Source organism: Ochotona princeps, chromosome 12 (assembly GCF_030435755.1).
Source record: "Ochotona princeps isolate mOchPri1 chromosome 12, mOchPri1.hap1, whole genome shotgun sequence".
Classification (NCBI taxonomy): Eukaryota; Metazoa; Chordata; class Mammalia; order Lagomorpha; family Ochotonidae; genus Ochotona; species Ochotona princeps.
In genome coordinates this window covers 42,622,572-42,648,896 of record NC_080843.1, presented here as the reverse complement: position 1 = coordinate 42,648,896, position 26,325 = coordinate 42,622,572, and the positions used below count along the sequence as shown (strand labels likewise).

At 38.7% G+C, this 26,325-nt stretch overlaps 1 protein-coding gene across 1 annotated transcript in view; it reads left to right on the top strand.

Moving 5' to 3' along the window:
- Positions 1 to 26,325, top strand: part of VWA8 (von Willebrand factor A domain containing 8) — a 355,373-nt gene that overhangs the window by 142,603 nt on the left and 186,445 nt on the right. Inside the window, exons 18-20 of the mRNA XM_058670689.1 lie at positions 12,393 to 12,499; positions 15,970 to 16,076; positions 21,011 to 21,082. Of these exons, the coding sequence (XP_058526672.1) occupies positions 12,393 to 12,499; positions 15,970 to 16,076; positions 21,011 to 21,082 (286 nt within the window). The remainder of the gene's footprint in view (positions 1 to 12,392; positions 12,500 to 15,969; positions 16,077 to 21,010; positions 21,083 to 26,325) is intronic.

The following is a 26,325-nucleotide window of genomic DNA, read 5'->3' as shown; positions in this document are numbered from 1 at the left end:
GAGGCTACCTCCAGAAGGAAAGACTTGTCATATAGAAAGCTAGGTCATTAGATTTCAATATTTTGGGTTTTTTAATAAAGTAACAGGGCTAGCATTGAGGTGCGATGAATTAAGCCTGGGAATCCTGTATGAGTGCAGGTTTTCATCCCAGCTGTTCTACTGCCTATCCAGTTCCCTGCTAATATACTTAGAAAAGCAATGGAAGATGGTTCAAGTACATGGGCCTCTGCCACACATGTGAAAGATCGGAAAGAAGTTCCAGACACCTTGCTTCAGCCTGGTGCAGCCTCAACTGTTTTGTCCATTTGGGGATTGGATTAGCTATGCAAGATCTCTCATCTCTTCCCTTCCCCTCTCTCTGTGCAACTATACCTTTCAAATGAATGAATGAACTAATACCTTAAAAATCAAGTAGCAAAAATGAATTTGTGAACAATAGGATAACACTAAAATATTAAACAACAGAATATAGAAAAGGGAAAAAAAGCGAATGATTGATTAGTTAGATTCTATCCTTTGGGAAGAGAATAGAATTATTGGATCATTTTAGAATTGGTATAAGAATAAAAATAAAATCTTAATTAGCCACAAAAAATATTGAAAATTAAAAAAGTTGAGATAGAAATAAATAAATTGAAAAAACTTTATAAATACACCATAACTAGAAATGAAGTAGAAATGCAATTTAAGAATAAAATACCTAGGGGAGCCAGCGCGATAGCCTAGTGGCTAAAGTCTTCGCTTTGCACGTGATGGGATCCCATATGGGTGCCAGTTCTAATCATGGCGGGCCTGCTTCCCATCCAGTTCCCTGCTTGTGGCCTGGAAAACCAGTTGAGGTCAGCCAAAAGCCTTGGGACCCTGCACCCGTGTGCGAGACCCAAAGGAGGCTCTATGCTCTAGGCTCCTGGCTTTGGATTAGCTCAACTTCAGCCATTACAGTCACTTGAGGAATGAGTCAGTAGATGGAAGGTCTTCCTCTCTGTCTCTCCTCCTCTCTGTATATCTGACTTTCCAATGAAAATAAATAAATCTTAGAGTAAAGCACCTAGGATCAGTGCCTTGATGTAGCATCCTAAGCCTCTGCCAGCATCTCATATGAACACTGTTTTTGAGTCCTGGTAACTCCACTTCTGATCAAGCTCCTGCTAATCGCCTGGGAGGTGACAAAGGAGAACCAGGGTTCTCCCTATATTCACACGGGAGACCCGTAAGAAGCTGCTGACTTACGTCTTCAGCACAGTTCTGGCCGTTGTGGCCCTTTGAGGAGTGAGCCAGTGGACAGAATCTCTCTCTCTCTCTCTCTCTCTCTGTCTCTCTCTCTCTCTGCTTCTTTTTCTCTCTCTGGAACTCTGTCCTTCAATTAAAAATAAAATAAATCTGTTTTTTTTTTTTAAACAAAATACAAAATAATATTAGAAGTAAGCATAAGTATTGCAGAGCGTTAGATTTTCCATTCAAAAGTTAGATATTCTGATGCGGTTTTTTTTTTTTTTAAGATTTATTTTATTTTTTTATTACAAAGTCAGATGTACAGAGAGGAGGAGAGACAGAGAGGAAGATCTTCCATCCCATGATTCACTCCCCAAGTGAGTGCAACGGCCGGTGCTGAGCTGATCCGAAGCCAGGAACCTGGAACCTCTTCCAGGTCTCTCACACAGGTGCAGGGTCCCAGTGCTCTGGGCCGTCCTCAATTGCTTTCCCAGGCCACAAGCAGGGAGCTGGATGGAAAGTGCAACTGCGAGGATTAGAACCAGCACCCATATGAGATCCTGGTGCATTCAAGGCGAGGACTTTAACTGCTACACTATAGCGCTGGGCCCCTGATTTGTTCATTCCTTTTTTGATTCTGTTTCTCTTATACAGTTTGAAATCCCTTTAGGTTTGAATTGTGCAGGACTATTAAATCTACTAAATTAAACATTTCTTTGCTAATCATCATCTTCCTTAGGCGTTTGACTTTGAAGTCTATTGATTTTAATATTAAATTCTTTCTCCTTTTTAGTATTTATTTAATACATCTTCTTATACATTTACCTCTGATTTTTTGACATTATATTATAAATGCAATTCTTGCAACATCTTATAATTGGTTTTTAAAAACAAATCAGGGGCCCGGCGCCATGGCCTAGCAGCTAAAGTCATTGCCTTGAATGCCCTCGGATCCCATATGGCGCCGGTTCTAATCCCGGCAGTTCCACTTCCCATCCAGCTCCCTGCTTGTGGCCTGGGAGAGCAGTCAAGGGCAGCCCAAAGCCTTGGGACCCTGCACCCATGTGGGAGTCCCGGAGGAAGCCTGGCTCCTGACTTTGAATTGGCTCAGCTCCTACCTTTGCAACCGCTTGCGGAGTGAACCATCGGACTGAAGATCTTCCTCTCTTTCTTTCCTCCTCTCTGTATATCCGCCTTTCCAATAAAAATAAGTAAATCCTTTAAAAAAAAAAGAAATTAACAAATCAGCAATTAAATGACTGATTTTTAACTGACTCTTTCTTGAAACTGGTTTTATATTCAATGAATTAGTAACGGTAAATATTTTATTTCAAAATGGACGAATCTACTATAATAAATTTTGTACTCAGTGCATCAAGAAGATACATTATTTGCAGTCACATGTGGAACATTTTTACCATGGGACAAAAATTACCTGCAAATTAACAAATCAACAACAAAATAAAGCTGGAAGTATCACAATACCAGACTTTAAAAAAAAAAAAAGATTTATTTTTTATTTTTTTTGAAAGTAAGATAAACAGAGAGGAGGAGAGACAAAGATCTTCCATTCATTGATTCACTCCCCACGTGGTCACAATCGCCAGAGCTGCGCTGATCAGAAGGAGCCAGAAGCCTCTTCTGGGTCTCTCACGCGGGTGCAGGGTCCCAAGGCTTTGGGCCGTCCTCTACTGCTTTTCCTGGCTACAAGCAGGGCTTGTGGATGGGAAACAAGACTGCTGGGATTAGAATTGGTGCCCAAATGGGATCCCAGCACATGCAAGGTGAGGACTTTTGCGCCAGGCCTATAGGGCAGAAATAGTTAAAACAGCCATGTGCTACATAGATACAGACCTGAAGATCAGTGGAACAAAGAAGAAATTTATGATATCACACATCGTAAACTGTTTTGTTTGACAAGCGAACCAGCATCAATGCAAAGAGGAAAGACAGTCTCTTTAACAATGGTTTTTAGGAAAATTGTATCTGAAGTTACAGAAGTAAGAAACAATATTCCTACCTTTCATTTTATGGAAAAATCAATTCAGAAAGGATCAAGGATTTATATCTCTGACCTGAAACTATCAAATTACTAGAGGAAAACTTTGGAAACACTCTAAGATATGAGCATAGGCAAAGACTTAGGCAAAAGCTCTCCAAAACCCAGACAATTGTAAAAGTAAGCAGATGAGATTACATAAAGATAAGAAGCCTCTGTAGTGCAAAGGAAATTATCAGTAAAAAGAGTTAGCCAACAGAATGGGAGAACATATTTGCCTACTACACAAAAGATAGAGGACTAAACTAAGATTTACAAAGAATTCAGGAAATTCATCATCAACAGAACAAATAATCCACTTAAGAAATGGGTAAAGTCTTTTTTAGGAAGTGAGGGCCTACCCCTAAGTGTTCCAGTGTGTTTCCAACATTTTCTTCCAAAAGTTTGAAGGTTTCTGGATGTAGGTTTAGATCTGTTATCCATTTAGATCTGATCTTAGTGTATGGTGAGAGATGTGGATCTATTTTTTTGTTTCTGCAGGCTATTAACCAGTTGTCCCAACAGCATTTATTGAACAGACCTTCCCATTTGCCTGGATTGTTGTTTGTCTTTTTGTCAAAGATTACTTGGCTGTATCTGTGTGGGTTTCCTTCTGGTGTTTCTATTCTGCTCCATTGATCTTCCTCTCTATCTTTGTGCCAGTACCACGCTGTTTTGATAACCACTGCCCTATAGTATGTCCAGAGGTCCGGAACTGTGATTCCCCCTGCTAACTTCCTGTTCTTCAGGATGGTTCTAGCTATCCGTGGTTTTTTGTGCTTCCAGATGAACCTTTGGATCATTGTTTCCAGTTCCATGAAGAATGTTTTGGGCAATTTGATTGGGATTGCGTTGAATGTATATATTGCTTTTGGCAGTATAGACATTTTAATGATATTGATTTTACCTATCCAGGAGCATGGGATGTTACTCCATCTTTTGAGGTCTTGTTCAATTTCTTTTTTAAGTAGTTTGTAGTTTTCTTCAAATAAGTCTCCTACATTTTTGGTTAGATTTATTCCCAGATATTTCATACTTTTCTCTGTTATTTTGAATGGTATCTTGCTGGTTAAGTCTTTTTCCATCTTGGGGCTGTTCGCATACACTATGGCTGTTGATTTTTGTTCATTAATTTTGTACCCTGCCACTCTACCAAACTCTCGTACAAGTTCTAGCAGTCTCTGTATTGAGTCTCTTGGCTCTTCTACATAAAGAATCATATCATCTGCATATAGTGAGAGTTTGACTTCTTCGTTTCCCATTTGGATTCCTCTGATTTCTTTTTCTTGTCTTATGGCCTCAGCGAGTACCTCTAGGACTATGTTGAATAGTAGTGGAGAAAGTGGACATCCCTGTCTTGTTCCAGATCTCAGTGGGAAGGGTTCCAGCTTTTCTCCATTCAGTATGATGCTGGCGTTGGGTTTTTCATATATGGCTTTAATTATGTTGTGGATTTTTCCATCTATGCCTACCTTGGTTAGGGTTTTTAGTAGGAAGAGGTGTTGGATTTTGTCGAAAGCTTTTTCTGCATCTATTGATACTATCATGTGATTCTTGTTTTTCAGTTTTTGGATGTAGTGTATCACATTTATGGATTTGCGAATGTTGAACCATCCCTGCATTCCAGGGATGAATCCTACTTGATCTGGATGAACGATCTGTCTGGTGTGTTTTTGAATTCTGTTGGCTAGCATTTTGTTGAGAATCTTAGCATCAATGTTCATCAAAGAGATAGGTCTGTAGTTTTCCTTCTCTGTTAGTTCTCTGTCTGGTTTTGGGATTAAGGTAATGTTGGCTTCATAGAATGAGTTTGGAAGGGTTGCCTCTTTTTCTATTGTTTTGAAGAGTTTGTAGAAAGACTCCAAATGCAGTAGAAATCAAGACCAAAATAAACAATTGGGACCTCATCAAACTAAGAAGCTTCTGTACAGCTAGAGAAACAATCAACAAAGTAAAAAGGCAACCCACAGAATGGGAGAAGATCTTCGCACACGACATAGGTGATAGAGGGCTGATCTCCAGAATATACAAAGAGCTACAAAACAACCAAAATGTCAAAACAAACAAGCCACTCAAGAAATGGGCACGGGAAATGGGCAAACACTTCACAAAGGAACAAACCCAAATGGCAAATAAACATATGAAAAAATGCTCAAGTTCCCTGGCAATAAGGGAAATCCAAATTAAAACATCAATGAGGTACCACCTAACGCCAGTAAGACTGGCCCACATGAATAAAAGCACCAACAACACTTGTTGGCGAGGTTGCGGGGAAAAGGGAACCCTGCTCCACTGCTGGTGGGGCTGCAGGCTGGTACAGCCTCTATGGAAATCAGTATGGAGAATATTCAAACAACTCAAATTCAACATACCGTATGATCCAGCAATAGCACTCCTAGGAATATATCCAGAACACTTGTTTTATGAGAAACCAACATGCACTCCTATGCTCATAGCAGCACAATCAGTAATTGCAAAAACATGGAAGCAACCAAAATGCCCATCAACAGAGGATTGGATAAGAAAGGTATGGTTCATCTACTCCATGGAATACTACTCAGCTATTAAAAAAAACAAAATGCAGTTCTTTGTGGCCAAATGGGCCAAACTGGAAACCATAATGCTAAGGGAAATGAGCCAATCACAAAAGGTTAAATACCACATGTTTGCCTTAATTTAAGATGATATGATGTTATGTGTAACATGTTATGTTTTGAATGTTATATGTTGTGTATAAACTAAAATTGAAGTGTAGGTGAGGTGGTCACAGAATGTGGTTAAGAAATCACATTTACTTTTAACATATTGGTTACTCATTACTATGTCAATTAATTCCATAATGATGTAAATTTTTGCTGATGGTATGTTGGAGCTTTCAATTGACTGGGATGATACTCTGCTAGCTCTGTCTTCAGACCAGAGAGGGTATACCTAAGAAGCCATTGAACTTGACTGGACAATAAGATGCTGGACTCTATGTTTGGTATACGCTTGCAATGGGGGAATCTCAACTGAACTTGAGCTGTGGTTATGCAACAAGGTGGAGGAATCCACCATGGTGGGAGGGTTTGGGGAGGGGTGGGAGAACCCAAGTATCTATGTAACTGTGTCACATAATACAATGTAATTAATGAAGTTAAATAATAAATAATTTTTAAAAAATGGGTAAAGGACTGAGCAAGTACTTTTCAAAATGTGAAATTTCTGTGACTAACAGACCTATGAAGAAATGCTGAGGTTTTCTAGCCATCAGAGAAATACAGATAGAAACCACAATGAAGTTCCACCTGACCTTAGAGAGAATGGCCAACGTACAGAAATCAAAAAACAGCAGATGCTGGTCAGGATGTGGGAGCAGAATGTACCCTAATGCACTGCTGGTGGGACTGTAACCTAGTGCAAGCACCCTGGAAGGTAGTGTGGAAATTCCTCAGATCCCCAAAATAGGTTTACGTGTGACTCCTCCATTACACCTGTGGAAATAGATCCAATGAAATGAAATCTGCTTATGATACAGTTACCTTTAACCCCATGTATATAGCTAATGAAACCTACCCAGATACTTATCAATTGATGGTTGGATAAGGAAAATGTGGCACATGTACACTCTGGGGTACAAGGCAGTCATAAAAAAAGAATTAAATCTTTCTGTTTATAACAATGTGATCCCAGCTGGAAACCATTATGTTTAGTGAAATAATCCCATTCCAAAAGGCCAAACATGTTTTCTCTGATCTATGGCAACTAATACACAGAACACGAAAAAATGTGATTTTTGTAAGTCATGTTAGCATACTGGAATTAACTGCTATTTATAGCATGCCTCAGTGCTCTTGAGTAACAATACTATTTCTGGTTTTTATTTTAGGTTTCCTTTATGTTATTTTTTTGCTTTTTCCTCTACTTGCTATGTCATGATACTTTTTATATTGGAAAACTAAGCTTGTTAATGAAAAGTGAACTTTTGTGCTGTTGTAATAATTTGTGGAAAGAAAATCATAAAGGAGGGCGATGAGGAGGGGACGTGAGGAGCCCTTATGCTTCTAAATCTGTACTGTTCAAAATGCAAAATCTCATTTTATATAAGTTGAAAAAATGAGTACCACATAAAAGTTTGAAGTTAAAAATCTCATTAAATATCATTCCTGAGTGGTTTTATTATGAAGTTTGAGTCTGTTTTTGAGAAACAGATAATACCTACCTTATTTCAACTGTTTAAATAACATTAACATAACAATTTAGTTTTAATAAATAAATAGCATAAAGATAATAATTCAGCTTAAATCTGGTGTAGTCTTGGTACCTAAAGCAAATAGGAATAATTTGCAAATGGAAGATTATAAGTCAGACTTGTGAAATGGAAATTTAAAATAATTGGTTAATGTTTTACACTTTAAAAATCTTTTCTGTAGTATTTTTGCAATTTTCTGAAGTATTGAAACGTTTAATAGTTTAAGAAATAAGAAAAAGCTTTTCGTTTCCTGAAGTATTTCAATGAATCAAATAGCTCTATTAAAACTCTATTTTCACATCACCACGTGACTCATTGCAATTAGAAAGGCATAGTAAAAGAGCTTTGTTGTTTACACATTGTCTTGTGTTGACTTCAGCAAAGCCACAGTGTCAGAGCCTTCTTACTCTCTCCAGAATAGCACAATGGCAGCCCAGGAACCAAAAATTATTACTACTTAATGATTGCTTTTATAACTCAAAGACCGCATTCCATAAGAAAGCAGTGAAAATGAATTTAATTTTATGGAACTTTTTTAAACAAAATGTAATGGGGCCGACTTTATGGCAGAACCTGGTTAAACCTGCAGTGCCAACATTCCATATGGGCATCAATTTGAGTACCCATATCCAATCTGGCTCCCTGCTAGTGACCTAGGAAAGCAGTGAAAGGTGGCCCAAGTGTTTGGGTCCCTGTACCCCGCATGAAGCTCTTGTTTGCTGACTTCAGCCTGGTCATTGGGCCATATGGGTAGTAAACCAGGGGATGGAAAAATCTTTCTCCCCATCCTTCCCCTTCCCTCTCTCTATAACTCTGCCTTTCAAATAATAATTTTTTAAAAATCAATGTAAGGTATATTTATAATTGCTGTTTATTCAGCTCATTTTATAGTAGACAGAGCTTAAAAATCATTTTAAATTTTTTATTACATTTATTTTAGAGAGACATAGATCTTCCTCCCCCTATTTGCTGATGTATTCCAGAAATACCTGCAGTGTTTGGCCATATCAAGGCCAGGTCAAAATCACCAGCCAAGAATTCAATCTGCTTGTCCTATGTGGGTGACTGGGACTCAGCTACTTCAGCCATTACCTGTTGCCTCCTAGGGTGCACATGAGCAGGAAGCTGGAATTGGGAGTGGTACTCAGACACAAACCAAGCTCTGCAGCATGGAATTCAGGCATCCCAAGCAGCATTAAGTGCCAGGCCAAATAGCTGCCCCCTGAGAATCACTTTTAATGGCCTCTGAAAAAAAAGTTTGCTTCTGTCTGTATTTATAAAACTTGGCCAAATTAAGTATCTCTGAGCATTTGAAATTGTGCTTGTATACTCTACATATTATTCTGCTTCTCAAGTACTTCAAATGTCTGAATTAACAAGAGCATTTCGAGAAATTAATGTACAAATAATGATGAATTTATAAATGGGATAAGTGATGTCCCAAATGTACCAGTACTGTTTGAAAATTTAAGAATTACAATCACCAATATAAATTATGTTGAATCCTTTTTTTGTTTGCTTTTCTTATAACCAAGATATGATAAGACTAGAAGCTTTCCAGCTCTTTGTTTATGGGTGTGCATTGGTGAACTATAAATGATTATAGCAGTGATTTTCTACAAGTATAGTGATAAATATGTTTGAAGAAATTGAAGCAGCATGTGCTGAAATTTGTTACCGGAAGGTGAGATAGAAAGAGTACTATTTCACTTCCATTTGTTAATTTTTCTCCCCAAAACTCAGAGACTGGGGAGAAAAAAACAAGTAGAAGATATCCATGAGTGCCCGGCATGATGGCTTAGTGGCTAAATCTTTATCTTGCATGTGCCGGGAGCGCATGTGAGTAGCAGTTTGTGTTCCAGCTGCTCCTCCTCCCATTTACCTCCCTGCTTGTGGCATTGGAAAGCAGTTATAAGATGGCCCAAAGCTTTGGGATCCTGACCTCATGTGGGAGACCTGGAAAATAACTCCTGGCTGCTGGCCTTGGATCAACTCAGCTACAGCCTTTGCAGCTACTTGGGGAATGAAATAGCAGATGGAAGATCTTTCTCTCTGTCTCTCTCAACAAATTCACTTTTCCAATGGGGGGAACAAAATTATATCCATGAGCACTAGAAGAGGTGCCCTGTTTAGGAATCCTTGAAAATCTAGCCTTGCATCACCCAGTACATGCCAGTCTCCTCATTTGCTGGTTTATCCAGTATCACTTTTTTAAAGGATTTATTTATTTTTATTTAAACAGCATATTTACAGAAAGAAGGAGAGACACAAAGAGAATGATCTTTCATCTACTGGTTCACTCACCAAATGGCATGGTGGCCAGAGCTGAACAAATTGAAACCAGGAATCGGAAACTTCTTTGAAATCTGTCATGTGGGTGCTCAGCTGTTTTCCCAGGCCATAAGCAGGATACTGGATCGCAAGTAGAGCAGCTGGAATATGAACCAGGACCCAAATGGGATACAGGCACTTGGAGGTGAAGGATTAGCCTGTTGATCCATGGTACAGCCCCTAACAAGTACTTTTTAAAACACAGTTCTAGATCTAAATATATTTTAGATGATGATGATTTAATAGTGCTGTCTGCATAGCATTTTGAGAACAACTATATTCAGTTTCAACAGAAAGCTTCATTTTTGCAAATAATACCTTCACTGCCATTGAAAGGAAGGTGTATGTGTGGCCATTCATTAGAGGCTCTGGAAAATAAAATATTCCAATACAAAGCTAGTGAGAAGATGTGCTGACAGATCATATTGATGTCAGGGATGTCTGGAGATAGAAAATGAGTGTAAACTGAAAGGTGGCCATTGCCAATCATGTGGTACCTTTGGAAGAAGCACAGATGTAGTGGGAGGGCCTGATGTTCCCAAGCCAAAGTGCAGTGTATAGGAGAGCTGAGACAGGAAGTCTGGGCAAGGTACAAGACAAGAGGTAAAGAAGCAGACATATGGCTACTTCCTGAGGCTAGGAGATACGATGAGGGCTTTGCTGGGGTCCGTGCAGTGGATGGAATGACGCAAACGTATTAAGACAACAGTTCCCCTGTTGGTAAGACTGCAAGAAGCTTCCAGCTGTGAGGCAGGGCTTGGCGGATGTCTCTCCAATTACCTCAGTGCAGTTTCACCCTCTTTGCATGAACATTCAACTACCCCACTAAGAACTTTGTAATCCATTGAGGCATTGTTTGCCCCTGTGAGATGGATTTTGCAACCGATGTGAGCTTAGGAGTTAATGTTGCTGATAATGTCTTGGTGAGTGGGTCTTTAACAGCTTACACACAGGAGCACAATTAAGCCCATGCCATTTCTGGACACCTTATTGTATGCCTAACTGTTGCCTCAGAATCTGGCCCAGACATGTAGCACACCTTCCAGGAAAGGGCTTGATATGTATCCTAAATATTAGTGCAAGTGATGGGAGTATGAGACAAAACTGCTATGGCGATAAACAGCGTGATCTTAAAGGCTAGCCCGTCCTTGCAGTTCTTTGAAGCATAGAAAATGTATCTGTTGGGGCCCGGCGCTGTGGCCTAGCAGCTAAAGTCCTCGCCTTGAACGCACCGGGATCCCATATGGGCGCCGGTTCTAATCCCGGCAGTTCCACTTCCCATCCAGCTCCCTGCTTGTAGCTTGGGAAAGCAGTCGAGGACGGCCCAGAGCACTGGGACCCTGCACCTGTGTGGGAGACCTGGAAGAGGTTCCAGGTTCCTGGCTTCGGATCGGCGCGCATCGGCCCGTTGCGGCTCACTTGGGGAGTGAATCATCCGATGGAAGATCTTCCTCTCTGTCTCTCCTCTTCTCTGTATATCTGCTGTAATAAAATAAATAAATCTTAAAAAAAAAAAGAAAATATCTGTTTCAGCCACTTTTTATAATTTTTGGCTAGAGTAATTTAAGAATACTTTTATTAATACGGATATGCTTTTAATTATTGTTTATGGGGTTGTAGAGCTTGTAGTTGTAGGGGGATTTAATATTTGAAACATGTGTCTTGAATGTTTATGTTTTTTCCCTTGCGACTTATTTTTCCCATTAAATGATGGGTAAATTGTAGAAATAGAAATGTAATAGGAATGTATTACTGATTAGCAGGTAATCTCATGTGCCTTTGCTCCAATTGGAGTCCTGGCTATCGTTCCATGGCTACTACTGAAGAATGAGCAATGGTTTGCTTTGAAGAATATGAATATATTATTTTGCAGAATTATCTTTAGGGGCACCTGCTTAACCATGAAGTACAGACAGAATGGCCAAATGTCTGTGCATGGCCCCTTAGTCAGGAAGTAAAAATAGAACAACTAAGGGTTTGTGCAGAAGCATGTGATGTGGCTGGGTAAATCAAAAAAGACAGCTTCTTGAACTGTTAATTGAGGGCACCAAGTGACAGTGTTCCTGTCTTCTCGCCGACTCCACACACCCTTCTCGAGCTCCGAACTTGGCTGGGCTGGCCTCCAGCAGGGCTTGATTTTGCACAAGAAGACAGTGGTCTAAAAACTGTGTAAAGTCAGAGATGAGCAATAGAGGCATCTGCGTTGATATTGATATACTGCTGGCCTAGAGCTGTGTCAATCCTCAGTCTAGGACCCAAATGAGGCAGTAGGCAAGATGCTTGTTCGATTTGTAGATGGAATATTACAGGGATAGGAAACTGACATTTCTTTGTAAGTGGATACTGCTAATTACAAATGTGTTTTACTCAGTTTATTAAACTTATATATACATGCATTTGTACATACTTTATTTTTATTCTAAAATATGTAATTTTATTTCACAGATCCAGATTGATCTTTGTAATTGGTTTTAATTAGTAAAAATGCGTGTATGAGAGAAAGAAAATAATGTTTAAGAATTATGGAAAGCACTAACTGATTTCTCCTGATTTCTCCTCTCTCTTTTTTCCCTCTGCTAGGTTTTTACCAAATCTAGCTAGGTCAGCATTAGAAAAAAATCTGGCAGATGCTGCAATAGAAGTAAATGCTGTTGATAATCTGGAACCAGAACTAGAGAACTACAAATGTAAGTATTTGATTTGGTTCTATGTAAAGTGGAACAGTACTTTTCAAACTTATTATGCTACTACTTGTCTTAATTTCAACAAAAAATGTTTTCTGTCCATTTTGTTTTCTGCAATGGATTGAAGAAGTGAATTTAACTTTTTAAAAAGTTTGAGAGCAGTTTAGAACTTGAATCCTAGCATAATTACTTTAGTACATATTAGAAACAGTTCCACCTAGCTAGAGTCACAGTTGACACTGACATGGTAAAGACTCAGAATTCCTGCTGTAATTTTGACAAGTACATATCTTCCAAATTTATTTCAGCATAGAATATAGAATTCTGTTTTCTTTGCGAACATTTACATTTCAAGAACTACCAGGGTACCATGGGATATCTTTGAACAGCTTTTCTAGATTGATGGCAGACTAGAGTATTAATACTTTGAAAACCATTCCATACCTCCTTCTTCCTTCTGTTTCCACCTGTGTTTTCTTTTATGGTCCTTTTCTTTCAGAGATCTAGAAGTATAGTTTTGAGTTAATGGAGATTTGGTTCTCGTTATAAAATTTCCCGTTCATTCAATTAATTACAGTGAAAAGTTTATAATTTTATAATTTATTTTCTTTTAAATATTTATTTATTGTCATTGGAAAGGCAGCTTTACAGAGAGAAAGAAAGAAAGATCCTCCATTCTCTGGACCACTCCCCAAATGGCTGCCAATGGCAGGAGTTGAGCTGATCTGAAGCCAAGAGCCAGGAGCCTGCTCTGGTCCTCCACATGGGTGCAGGGTCCCGAGACTTTGGGTCATTCTCTACTGCTTTCCCTGGCCACAAGCAGGAAGCTGGATGGAAAGTGGAGTAGCTGGGACATGAACTGGCACCCATATGGGATACTGGCAATTGATGGGGAGGAAGAGCCAATTTAGCCATTGCACTGGCCCCGAATTTTAATGTTTATTATTCATATTATTAAAAATCCGGTGTCTAACAAGTCTTATTGTGGCTATCTTTGTCATTGGTGTTTTTAATAGCTGTGGTTACACTGAGACAAAATTTGGCAGTAATGAAATATTTGATGGCTTTTTTGAGTAAAATTATAAACTGAACATACTAATAGATCTCAGTAGAGTTGGGCTGAGCCAACTCCAGCAGTGGATAACACTGATACTAGTTGAATCTACTAACATGTAGAAAAAAAGATAATCTCATATAGACTGTGCATTGCTTTTCTTTATAACAGATTAGTATAAGCAGTGCCCATCTAAGCCTTGCGTAGGGTATGAGGAACCCATGTGAAGAACTTTTCACTCATCTGGCTCCATTTATCTTCAAGTCCAGTTCTTTTACAGAGAATTCATTTTACTTCACTCTTGTGGTTCAGAGTCTGTGCTCATCAGACAGCTGTGTGATGAGGCTTTCCCTTGGCATGCAGGTCTCTACAAAGTACTAATTATGGCGAACATTGCTTCTCATAAGAGGGTTACAGCTTTCATTGTGATGTAGTATTCTGCAATTCTGACTTTGTAACATAACATATACATGTAGAAAATATGTCTTTATATTTTTCTGTGAGTTAGGCTTGCTCTCGATTGTGATGACAAACTCAGATTTTGAGCCTACTAGAATGAAACCTTGACAAATGTGCTCAAACAGTGCTGCGATTTTTTTGGAAGAGAGCCAGCCTTCTCCCCAGGGAGGTGCCAGCATCACCCTGTCAGTCTGTTTTCCTTTTTGAGCTTAAAATTTTGACAGTAAACATTGGTTGAGTGATTTAAATTATCCCAAAGTCCTAAATCTACTGAAAGAATATGTTTCATAAACTAAACCATTGATGCTATCAATGTTGTTTGAATCTAAAATTGTCTTTGTTATCTCAGCATAGATGTCTACAATGCGATCACTGCCACATTCCTACTCTTCCCCTTAATTAGTTTGCTTTGGATCTATATCAGACATGTTTTATAAATACTGAGCTCTCAGTGTGAGAGCTCATGGTTTTCCTTCACTTCAGAACTTGTGAATAAGAGTGAATTGCCAAGAATCTGTGAAGTGGAGGCTCCCGGTAAGACGTGTGCTTTGGCAGATGTGCAGCTGCAGTGAGCATGACTATGTAAGGGGGTCAGTGCAATGATTTTTAACTCATATTTTCCCTGGTACTCCATGGAAGCAAACATTGCTTTCCCCTTGACTTTCAAAATCATTTAGCACAAAATTAGCATTCTGGAGGAGAAGCAAACTACAGTATTTTTATTTGAAGGACTGGAAATGTGGGAGTGTGGAGATAAGTGAAATGTTTAAAACTTTGTGTAACTGCTTGCCTAGGATTATTTCCACAGGGTGGAATGAACATAGTACACATGGTAGAAAGAATGCCAGACTGGACTAAGTTCTATTTTAAGCTCTATCCACACTAGCCTGGTAATTTTAAGAGAGTTACTTAATTCATGTTCTTTTGAGTATCCTTATAATTTTTGTGTTATTAAGAGTGACAGTAAATTACATAAGAAAAAAATTAGATTCACTGCTTAGTTAGGGATCTGGCACATAAAAGGTCCTTACTAAATGATGGCTTTTTTTATTCTTTGAAACCACTTGGGCCAGTCCTGAAGATGAAATTTTAGAGAGCTGGGGTGGTTTCATTCACTTGCAGTTTTTAAATTGTTTTGTTTTGTTTTGTTTGAAAGGCAAGAGTAAGAGAGAGGGAGAGACAAAGAGAGACAGATTCAGTCTGATGATTCACTGCCCAACTGCCTGCAAAGCCAGAGCTGAAAACCAAAAGCAAGAGCCAAGAACTCCATCCTAGTCCTCCACCTTTTGGCAGGTCTACAAGCAGTTGGGCTATATTCTGCTACCTTCCCAAGTGTATTAGCAGGGAGCTAGATCAGAAGGGGAATGGTTGAAATTCAAACTAGTCTGCCTATATACAATGCCAGCTTTCCAAATGGCTGCTGCCCCACAACACTTCTCATTTGTATTTTTCTTTTCTTTTTTTTTAACCAGAGCTCTAGATGATCCTACTGCATAATTGAATTGGACCTAAAAAATTATATCCAGGGTACTTTTGGACTTTAGAATAAGTGGATTTGGCTTATGTGTGTGTTACAGTCTCTGACTAAATTACCCCATGTAGGTGATTTAACTGTGTTCTGGGTTGTTCTTTTTTCTTTTCTTTTCTTTCCTTTTTGTTTTTTTTTTTTTGTTTTTCAGTTTTATCTATGCATTTGTTATGTACCTACGTCTCTATCAATATCAGTAGATACCAATGGATATGTAGATGTAGATAAAACATCTCTTATATTCTGAGCTGCATGTAGAGCCATGGTGTTTTATTTCTACTTTCAAGCTTATTTCTTTAGTTATTACATTAAAGTCAGTCCTTGAAGAGCTCGTACGTATTTCAGAGGCTGTGCTGTAGCCTTAGTTGGGTTGACATAGCTTTTCTGAATACTCTGCTATACATAATTCTCTGTCCTGTGTGAAATGTTTAGGTGAAGTGCTATCTGACTCTCTGAGAATTGGCAGTGTTAGTGCACCCATCTATAATGCCCATGAGAAAATGAAAGTACCTGATGTTCTCTTCTATGACAACATACAGGTGAGTGGATAAGTTTGCATTCTTGTATAAACCACTATAGTTGACTCTAATCCAAATGAGGCTGAAGTTTAATTACATTTGTAATTTTCTATGTTCAGTTTAGATGATGTAAAGTGAGATGCTGAACATCTCTTATTAAGGTATTATACCATTTCAGTTTTTTCCCAAGAATTGCTTGAAAATTGAGGGAGTTGCTGCTAAGATTAGATAAATAAGTTTTATAGGTACATACATTATATGATTATATTTCACATAAAGAAATACATGATTAAGGTAAAAGCAAAGCATAAGTACTTCTCTTTTACTTGTTTGCTATTTACATCATTTTAGTAGTTTAAATAGGGATTTGTTTTATGCATCCTTTTCCTAACACTGCTTTTCCTACAATTTTCTAGTATTTCTCCTATTTTTTTTTACCCAAAAAGATGAGGGTAGGGAATTTGTAGTTTTAATGTAGCCAGTAATTAATGTATGTTTTATTTAATGTAGAAATAATTTTATATCTTGAAAGCTTTACTGTAGATGTTCGCTTTAATGTAAATTTTCAGGAAAAAAATTATTCAGTTTTCATTTTCAGATTTTCTATCATATGATCATTTCTTTTGTAATAAGAACACAGTTAAAGTTTTCTGTAATGATCAGTTTATACGTGGAAAGTGTATCAGAAGAACTTGGTATTTTCAACCATATTTGTGAGTGAATAAAATGTAAAGTCTGACATTGCCCAACTCTATGTATTATTCAATGAATATAGTTTATATCCCTAAATTAGCAATGTAGCAACTATCTAAATAAATTCTTTTCTCTTAATAAAGTCTTGTTTAAACATTCTGAAATCTGTCAACATCAGGTTATTATCTATGACATAGCATGAGACATGACCCTGATTTTTTTATTCATCCTATAGTCAATTAACTAATTATGTTTTGCTTCTGGTGTATTATTGCTAGTTGCACAATCAGTAGATAAAAGCACAAAAAGCAGTTATTTAGAAGACATAAAAGAGGAAACAAATCTTGTATATCAAATAAAGAGAAAAACCTGATTGTAAGGAAAATATGCTGTTGCCAAGAGTTGATATTATCACACCCTGTCCATGTAGTGGAATGGAACGAAGAATCGGGAAACTTCTGTGTAAAGCACCGTGGCAGCCAAGGTTGAAAAGACTACAGCGTACGAAGACATAGGAAGTTCAGTAGAAGGGAAGGCCATTGTGCCCTTGAACATAGTGTCTGTTGCTATGGTATTTGTGACACAGACATTGAGGCTGCAGGGCTGCTGTGAACTTTACACAGTGGCACTAAGGGACTCTTTGTAGCTTGTTTCCTGGCACACCTTTTCTTCATGAAGCACTGTGAATTGAATTAACCATTAATGGAAAATTGTTATCAACCCCAGTTCTATGGAAAGTGGCTTGATTAAACTTGCTTCTGTTGCTTAAATTGCTACTTCCTTTTCAGTTGCATTTCATCCCAGAGGCACTAGTGTTCTATGCGTCTTGCAGATGGAGGCGTTGCTACACCATCATGCTCCTCTGTCACATGGCCTGGAAACTGATTTTCAACACGTTGTCTTCTGCACCACTGAAACAAGGCCTTTTGTATTCTTCATCTTGGTTCTCCAGCTAATAGCAGTTTCCAACACGTAGTTCATATGTGTTGAGCAGATTACTGAATGAGTGAATAAGCTTGGAATGCTCTTGCTAAGGAGTGTAATATCATTACATTTTTGATTAAGAAACATTTTGCCACAGAAAAGAGTAGGAATTGATAGAGATATTAATACCTTTTTAATAAGCTTAAGAGCTGTAAATCTATAAAATTTAAAAAATGTTTATGTGGATCAGCTCTTGTCCTAAAGTGTTGGGAAGCAGCTTAAAATACACAGAGAACATTTGCATCTCCAAGGGGAGACAAACTTTAAATGCTGTGGTAAATACTACACAGTGTGTTGAAAGTATATGCAGGTTACTATAGTAGCATGGACCCAAATTGAAATTACCATAGAAAATTGGTTAACCAAGTGAAGTTGGGAAGGTTTCTGAGGCAGAGAGCCAAGCATTTGCAGATACTTGTTTGTGTAGGAGACCAGCTCATTAGTTAATTGTCACTGGCACAGAGTTGAGATTGCAAGTGGAAGAGTGTGAATAGATGAGTGTCAAGATGATTAGGAAAGAATCACACCATCTGGGCCTTGCTCATTAAGGACCTGAGATTCAATTCAGAAGAATTAGGAAAGCCAATGAAAGATCCCAAGCACATTTGCACTTTTATTAATGTTGCGTGTGCTTTTCAATGTTGTCTAGGAGTTAGAACCAAAGCAGGGAGTGCTTATTGCATTGGTCCAGGTTAAAGTCCTGAAGGTTCTGAACTAAGTCAGTGACAGCGGGGACAGGGTAGAGCAGACACGTTGCAGGGCTGTCGAAGAGATACAGTCAATAGAAATTTGTATTATGGAAGGACAGAGTCTCCCTTAGGGAGCATATAGTCCGGTAAAACTGTAAATTGAACAGCGAACAGAGAGTTATTTTAAAGTGTGCCCATAGCTAGCACAAAGTGTAGGAGAAAGGAGAGCAATGTTAGAGTTGAGATGAGATCAAGAATATAATAACCTTTGTTCCTAAAGTGTTAAGAGTTTTTTATATTTTTAAGTATATTTTGGAGGAGGAAGTGAAAATATTTTGAGCAATTATCTGTGTGAGTATTGTAGAGAATACGTTGACTCAGGGAGAGGCTAACTTGGCTAATAAAATCTAGGCAAGAGAAGATGAAAACCTGAATTAAAGCTATGGGGATAAAAATGACAGGATAGATAAAGGTAGGGTGTGTGAGTGTGTCCATCAGATTGGATAAGGTTTGATATGTAATTTGATTTTGGTAGAAGAGGAGTAAGGTGAACAGGGTGATGATGATGATGATGGTGATAGGGATTTGGACAGGTGATGGAAAATGATAATGTTCATTGGGAAATAAGATACAGGAAGGAATTTGAGGGGAAAATCATGAGCTGAGTTTGGTTTAGGAGATGAGGGAATAATCAAGTAGTTCAGTCAGAACTTAGAAATATGAAACTGAAGATAAGGAGGAAAACATTTTTTGAAGATCAGTGAAGGGTTGGTAGTTGAAGCCATGAGAGGGATGAAAAGGTTGAGGGGCAGCAGAGCCAGAGGGGGTTCTTTGAGTGTAGACATGCAAATACCCAACTACACCCAGCTTTCACCAGCCCCTCACACAGGTGTCTGTGGATATGTAGGCACATATTGTGCCTGAAAGGAACTGTGACCTTTACTTCCGCAATTGATTATTTACATTTATATAAGCTGTTACCTAGAAGAAAACAAGGAAAAATAGAATGAGGACAAAGGAAGGAGCCATGGGACAATCAATATTTATAACACATTTGCTGCAAGATCAGGTTGAGAAGATTATAGAGATAAATCATTGGCAAAGTAAGGACGGAATCAGGAGAGACAGACATCTGGCAAAGGAGACATTGGGAAATTGTCCACAGTCAACCAAAAAGTTAAGAGAAGAATGATGTTGGCAGTGACCTTAGCTTTAGCTAATGTTTGTTGATTTGAATACTCTAGCTGGATGAAGTGAAAATTCGAGGTAGGAGGACAAGGGAAGGGTAAAGAAGTTTTGAATACAATTGCACTTTGGATGCTTTTTCAGTATAACCTGGCTATGCAGGTGTGTTTGTTCCGAGTTTTCTATCTTTCTCATATCTTAGCCCATTTTTTATGGGAGAAGCAGTGTTGACTGGAAATTGGCACTCACTTTGTATCTTTGTTACTTAGAAGAGATTTTCAGACTGGATATGTGCTAGAACCTAACTTCAGATAATTTTAGGACTTCTTTTTAGTGGATGATCATACATCTTAGTTTGCTTAAGATAGTTTCAGGATGATTATTTATAGTATCTCTTTTTATTCTTGGAAGTGTTCCAGAATGAACAATCAGTGGATATGTTCATCTTCAGGCCTTGTTGAAACTCTAGCCCTGTGTTGTATCTAAAAGCACTTGCAAAAAAATTAAGCCTATCAAGATAAACATCAGGGAATACTGATTTGATCGTGGTGGTGGGGATCTGTCAGTGCCTTTTTTTTAAATAAGAAAGGATATGAAATATTGGTAAACTTGATAAGGAAAAATAAGCAGATTTTCAAAAAGCCAAGTGAAAAAAAAAAAAGCAAAGACATCCTGAGAAAGCATCTGCAGCGTGTATTACATGCTTAAGTTTAATTTTCCTTTTGTGCAAACAGAGAATGTTAGTACCTTGAGGCCACTATTTATTTGATACAGAAAATGAAGAATAAGCAATGTGGATATTACTTAGTCTGGGCATAATTGCCTTCCCAACCTCTGATGAGCCTTTGTAGCCTGTATACAGGTGCCTGATTTTCCAGGATGCAAAAGAGAATGTAATTTCCTCTGAGGCTTTTGTGAATAACTTTAACCTTATTCTCTCATTATGTTGTGTTGTCATTCAAATAAAGAACTGTGGAAGGTAATACATTTTTAATTCTAAAACTACACACATCTTTGAAGGTAAAGGTTAAGAACAAGTCAGTGTAAAATATTCCATGAAAATCTCCAGTTATTTTTTGAAGTCCTGATATATTTACAAAGTGTGACAAGGGTGGATCTTAATATTACATTAAGTTATAAGGCAATTCTACATAATTTAGTGACTGAAAATATTTGAATTGAAATGTAAAATCTCACTAAAATATCTGCTAGTAGCTTTGTTCAGTTGGAGTGTTTCACGTTTTCAGTATCAGTGACCTGGCCAGGTATATAGTTAATTTATAATTGCATCAATCATTTTAACCCAGTCATTTGAGTATTTTATATGAATATGTTTTACATTCCACAAAAATATACTTAACTGTCTAATTTTACCTTAATTGTGAAAAATTCATTTACTTCTAGCACATGATAGTGATGGAAGACATGCTCAAAGACTTTCTCCTTGGAGAGCACCTATTATTGGTTGGTAACCAGGTGAGTCATGGCTTGGATGCTGGTATTAATTAATAAACAGTAGTAATAGTATTTAGAAAACAGAAAGTTTCTTTTTCACATTGGAATAAGTTGGGGTTTTTTTAATGACCGATAAATATTTTTTTATTTTAGGTAAATGTCTGGTTTATGTGTAAGTTAAGATCTGCTACCTTCTAAGGTTTAGAATTGCCTCAAGGCTGTCAGTCTTGCATTCCATCTCACAGCAAGTCCTGTCCATTCGGCCTCCTAAATATCTACTCTTTTTGCCTAAACCTGTCGTGCTAGCCCCACTCGCATCACCTGTCACCTGGATTGCAGTGATGGTTTTCTACCGCAGTTCCACTTCCTTTGTGAGCTACATTCTTTTTGACAGCCAGATGTATGGCTAAAATCTGATGAAGTGTTTCTGTCTGGTTTATGTTGGCTGCCCTTAGCCCTTAGGTGTAGTCTGCCAGGTGCTGTGTGTTCCTGCAGGATCTGATCAGCCCACCTTTCCAGGCCTAAGCTTTGGCTCCTCTTTTCTTTCTGCGCTGCCTTGAGCTGCTCTGAAATTGTCCTTAGCTTTTCATCTTTTTTCTAATTCTCGATCCTGTTTGTCCTTCTACATGTACTTCCTACATGCCCTGCCCCTATCTCTTGGGAGGGAAGCCTTCCCTTTGTCCTACTTTAGTTGGGTTTCTCCTACTCCTCCTCATTTCTGTCCCCTTATATCATCACACCGACCCTGTGGAGCTGTGAAGTGGGAGCCTGCCTGCAGAGGAGGGCTCATGTTTCTGTTGTTAACCTCTGTCCCCAGTTCCAAGCACGGTATGTATTACGCAGAAGATGTGCAGTTTATGTGGGGGCAGTGAATGGGCATCTTAGAGGGTCTGATAATTTTCCTCAGGTGAATTATTGACCCACAATGAGCAGCATTTTCATTTTTAAAAATTACTCTTTAATTAACGAGTTCTTTCTTGTACTTATAAAATCAGTACACATTCTTCGGGTACTTAACCTTTCAAGCTTGTGATTTCAAAGAAGGTTTTTTTTTTTCTTTGTTTTAGTTTTAAAAAGGATAGTTTAAGTAGTTTGCTGATTGAGAACACGAGCTTAGAAATGACCTGACTGGATCTCCTCCAGCATGTCTTCCACATATGTCTGTATGGCTTGAGCACATTGCTTATCTTACCAAGGCACAGTTTTCTGATGACTAATCTGGGAGTATAAATAGTAGGCCTTCTTTAAGGATGACATGAGATAATGCACGAAAGTACTTCACAGTGCTTAGTTTGCCAGCTAAAAGTAAAATCACTATATCCCTGTATAGTACAAAAGTGCGTTAGGACTCATTTGATTCTTTTTTTCTAAACAAGGATAAAGAGTAGGAAAGTAAATTATTCATGGCACACTTTTTTTTTTCCTCACCATTTTAAAGTTCTACCCACTTTACTAAAAAGTCATTTTTTTCTGTACACCAGAATGGGAGGAATGAGATCAGTGAATAATCAATATTAGTTTTGAAATCCAGGATATCAAAATCTCACTTTGAAAAATAATCGCTTGTGGGCTTTGAAGTTTTATATGGCCCAGAGCATTTCACCCAGTTTTTGAAGTTTTTATGTATGATTATATGTATATGCCCAAAAGGCAGAAAGACAGAGGAGTATAGACAGCCTCATCTTCTAGTTCTCTCCTCAACAGCCAGGCCTCACAGCCTTAGATGGGAGGGGAGCCAGGGACGTGATCCAGATTACAGTGATGGGTGACAGAGACTTAACTACTTGAGCCATCACCTGCTGCCTACCAGGCTGTGTGTTAATAGGAACCTGGACTCACAAACCAACTTGGGACTTGAATCCATATAATCTGTTATAATATGTGAGTCTCCCAAATAGTGTTGTAGCCACTGTTCTAAATGCCCAATTTTTTTTAAAGAATTTTTTATTTTTATTGGAAAGGCAAATTTACAGAGAAGCAAAGACAGAAAGATCTTCCATCCGCTGGTTCACTCGCCAAGTTTCCGCAATGTCTGAGGCTGAGGCTGAGCTTATCCAGAGCCAGGAGCTTCTTTTGGATCTCCCACGAAGGTGCAGGGTCCCATTCTCTGCTGCTTTCCTAGGCCACAAGCAGGGAGCTGGTTGGAAAGTGGAGCAACTGGGACACGAACCGCACCCATATGAGATCCCAGCATTTGAAAGGCGAGGATTTGGCCACTAGGCCATCCAGTCCCACCTTCCCATTTTTTAAATGGATGCATGAGAGATTTTTTAGGCATTATACTTGGGTGCACGTGGTGGGTCCTTTGCAGAACTTTCATCGTCAGTAAAATGACCTTAGACAGATACTACTGGTGTCGCAGAAGTAGCAAAGGAAAATAGACCAAGAAATATCTTCTGATGAGCAGGTTTTCAAAAGGAAGGTTGTAAAAGCCAAGATGGAACATCCATGTGATTTTTAAAATACCCCTACAGTGTTGATGTCTCAAGTGTTTGGTGGGTTGATGCAGTTGGAGTTTCTTGGCAAAATTAATGCCACACTTGCACAGGTAAGAGGGTCTTCTAGCTTAAAAGTCTGAAGTTAGAGTCTAGGCAGGAACAACAGAGTTAGGGAGGATAGTATAACCTCTGGAAGGTTGCAGGGGGTATGCTAAGTGAGGGTTGAGCTGATACAGAGATTTGCTTTGCTTTATGATACATGAAAACCATGCATAGAGGTGTTTGGGATTATTGTATAGTATTATACAAATGTGCATGTGAGCCAGTGTGCTATCTCTCATCTGTTTTCAGTCATAAAGAAGGGAGCAAGATACCAGAGTGAAGGACCTGGAAATAGCTTGCATGGAAATCAGGGAAGAACAATTCCTGATCCCTAATTTTGTGGCTGGTTCCCAACGTCTACTCACTTTCAAGCCTTTCTAGGGTTGTCTTACGAACTGTTTGAATGTTGATGCTCCCGCAGAGGAGCAAGGCAAACCAGCCAGGGAAATCACAGGCTTTTACCTAGCAGTCCTATCACCAACTGCATCTATGACCAACAGCTCACTGTGTCTTGCCTTCTCTTATACCAATTCTGCCACCACCCACTTTTGAGAAAGAAGAATCACAAAGGGAGTTTGATTTCAGCATAAATTTGCTATATTTAGCTGACCTTGTTCACTTCCGAAGGGTTTCTGTTCTTTCATGATAGACCTCTGAGACTACTGATGTTACAGCATAGGTTTGGTGCTGATAAGGATTTCAGATTTGCTGTCTAAATTCTGCTGCTTGTATACACTGTATCATCTAATTTTTTAAAAGTCTGTTTTAGGCTGTCATTTGATGCTCTCCGTTGTCTAATCTCACTGTGCTTTCAACCCAGTATCTTGCATTCCTTCCCTCAAGCTTTGTTTTCAGAGTAACAGTCTGATTCCTGGACATGCCTTTCGGCAGTGTTCTTCCCAGCCTCTGATCTTCACCATCGGCACTCTCCTTCCCCTCATCTTTCCTAAGCAAATGCTGCTAACATCAGAATGACAGCACAGTATCATGGAAAGGGAGTAAACAGAAACCCAAAGACCTTGCTTCCTACCCAGGATTTTTAATTCTGTGTTAATAAATGACTTTTCCTCTTATAAAAACTCTTCAATTTTTTGTTTTTCTTATCTGTACAATTGTAGGGTTAGATGGATAATTTTCAAGGCTACTCTGTCTATAATATATATGTTATACATCTTTAATGAAGTCTTCTGAATGATTCAGACTGAAGGGTTGACCCTATTGTTTAAACTGTTGTAATAGGGCATTTTAAGACTTTTTCTGTACTTCTGTTGGACTTGTACATCTGTCTGCCTGCTATCTACTAAGAACAGTGAATTTTCATTATTTTTGCATATTTTGTGATACCTTACATATAGTACTCATTTAACAAATATTGACTGAATGAATTCCTGGATTTTGGAGGACTGTCTAAAATAAATTAGCCAAAAATATTTAGAGGAAAGATGAATTTAAAGATTAAAGATTAAAGATTTTAAAGATTAAAATTTAGCCTTGGGGCTAAATTTTAGTTCCAAGGATGTCTCAAGTTAAGCCACCACAATCAATGTTAGTGCCCTATATGGGTGCCCGTTGGAGTGTCAACTACTCTACTTCCTATCGAGTTCCCTGCTAAAATGTGTGGGAAAACAAAGGAAATGGCCCAGTTTTGCTTGTAGCTTGCATTCCTGTGGGTGATTTGGTAAGAAGCTTTGGATTCCTAACTTTGGCCTGGCACAGCCCCAACCATTGTGGCCATTTGGGAAGTAAAAGAGAGAATGGAAGATTCTGTCTCTTGCTCTGTGTGTGTGTGTGTCTCCCTCTTACTTTTTGTAACTGTCTTAAAAAAGGTTTATTTGTTTTACTTGAAAGGCAGAATTACAGAGAAAGAGGGAGAGACACAGAGATAGAGAAATTTTCTACCTTTGTTTCTTTCCCCAAATGGCCATTGTAGCAAAGCTGAACCAGCCCAAACTAGAAGCCAGGAGCTTTTTGTGGGCTTTCCACATGCATCCAGGAGCTCAAGGACTTGGGCTATCTTCTGCTGCTTTCTCAGGCCGCTAGCAAGGAGCTGGGTCAAAAGTGAAGCAGTTGGGCCCGGCAGCGTGGCCTAGCGGCTAAAGTCCTCGCCTTGAAAGCCCCGGGATCCCATATGGGCGCCGGTTCTAATCCCGGCAGCTCCACTTCCCATCCAGCTCCCTGCTTGTGGCCTGGGAAAGCAGTCGAGGACGGCCCAATGCATTGGGACCCTGCACCCGCGTGGGAGACCTGGAAGACGTTCCAGGTTCCCGGCATCGGATTGGCACGCATCGGCCCGTTGCGGCTCACTTGGGAAGTGAATCATGGGATGGAAGATCTTCCTCTCTGTCTTCTCCTCTGTGTATATCTGGCTGTAATAAAATGAATAATCTTTAAAAAAAAAAAGTGAAGCAGTCAGGACACAAACTGGTGCCCATATGGATTGCTAGCACCACAGGGGCAAGTTTAGCTTGCTACCCCACTACATTGGTCCCAACATTGTCTAGAAAATAAATTTTTAAGAATCTCAAGGCAATACAATTAAAATTAAAATTTTGTCTTAGATGAATTGTTTTCAGGAGGTTTTAGGACATATTGACTGAATTTCTTCTGTGAGCCTGCAAATATTGAGTGAAAGCCATAACTATATTATATGGCATCTAGAGTTTGTCTTTTCAAGAGAATTAATATCTAATTTGCCCATTCAGCTGGAAACAGTTCTGTTCTGAT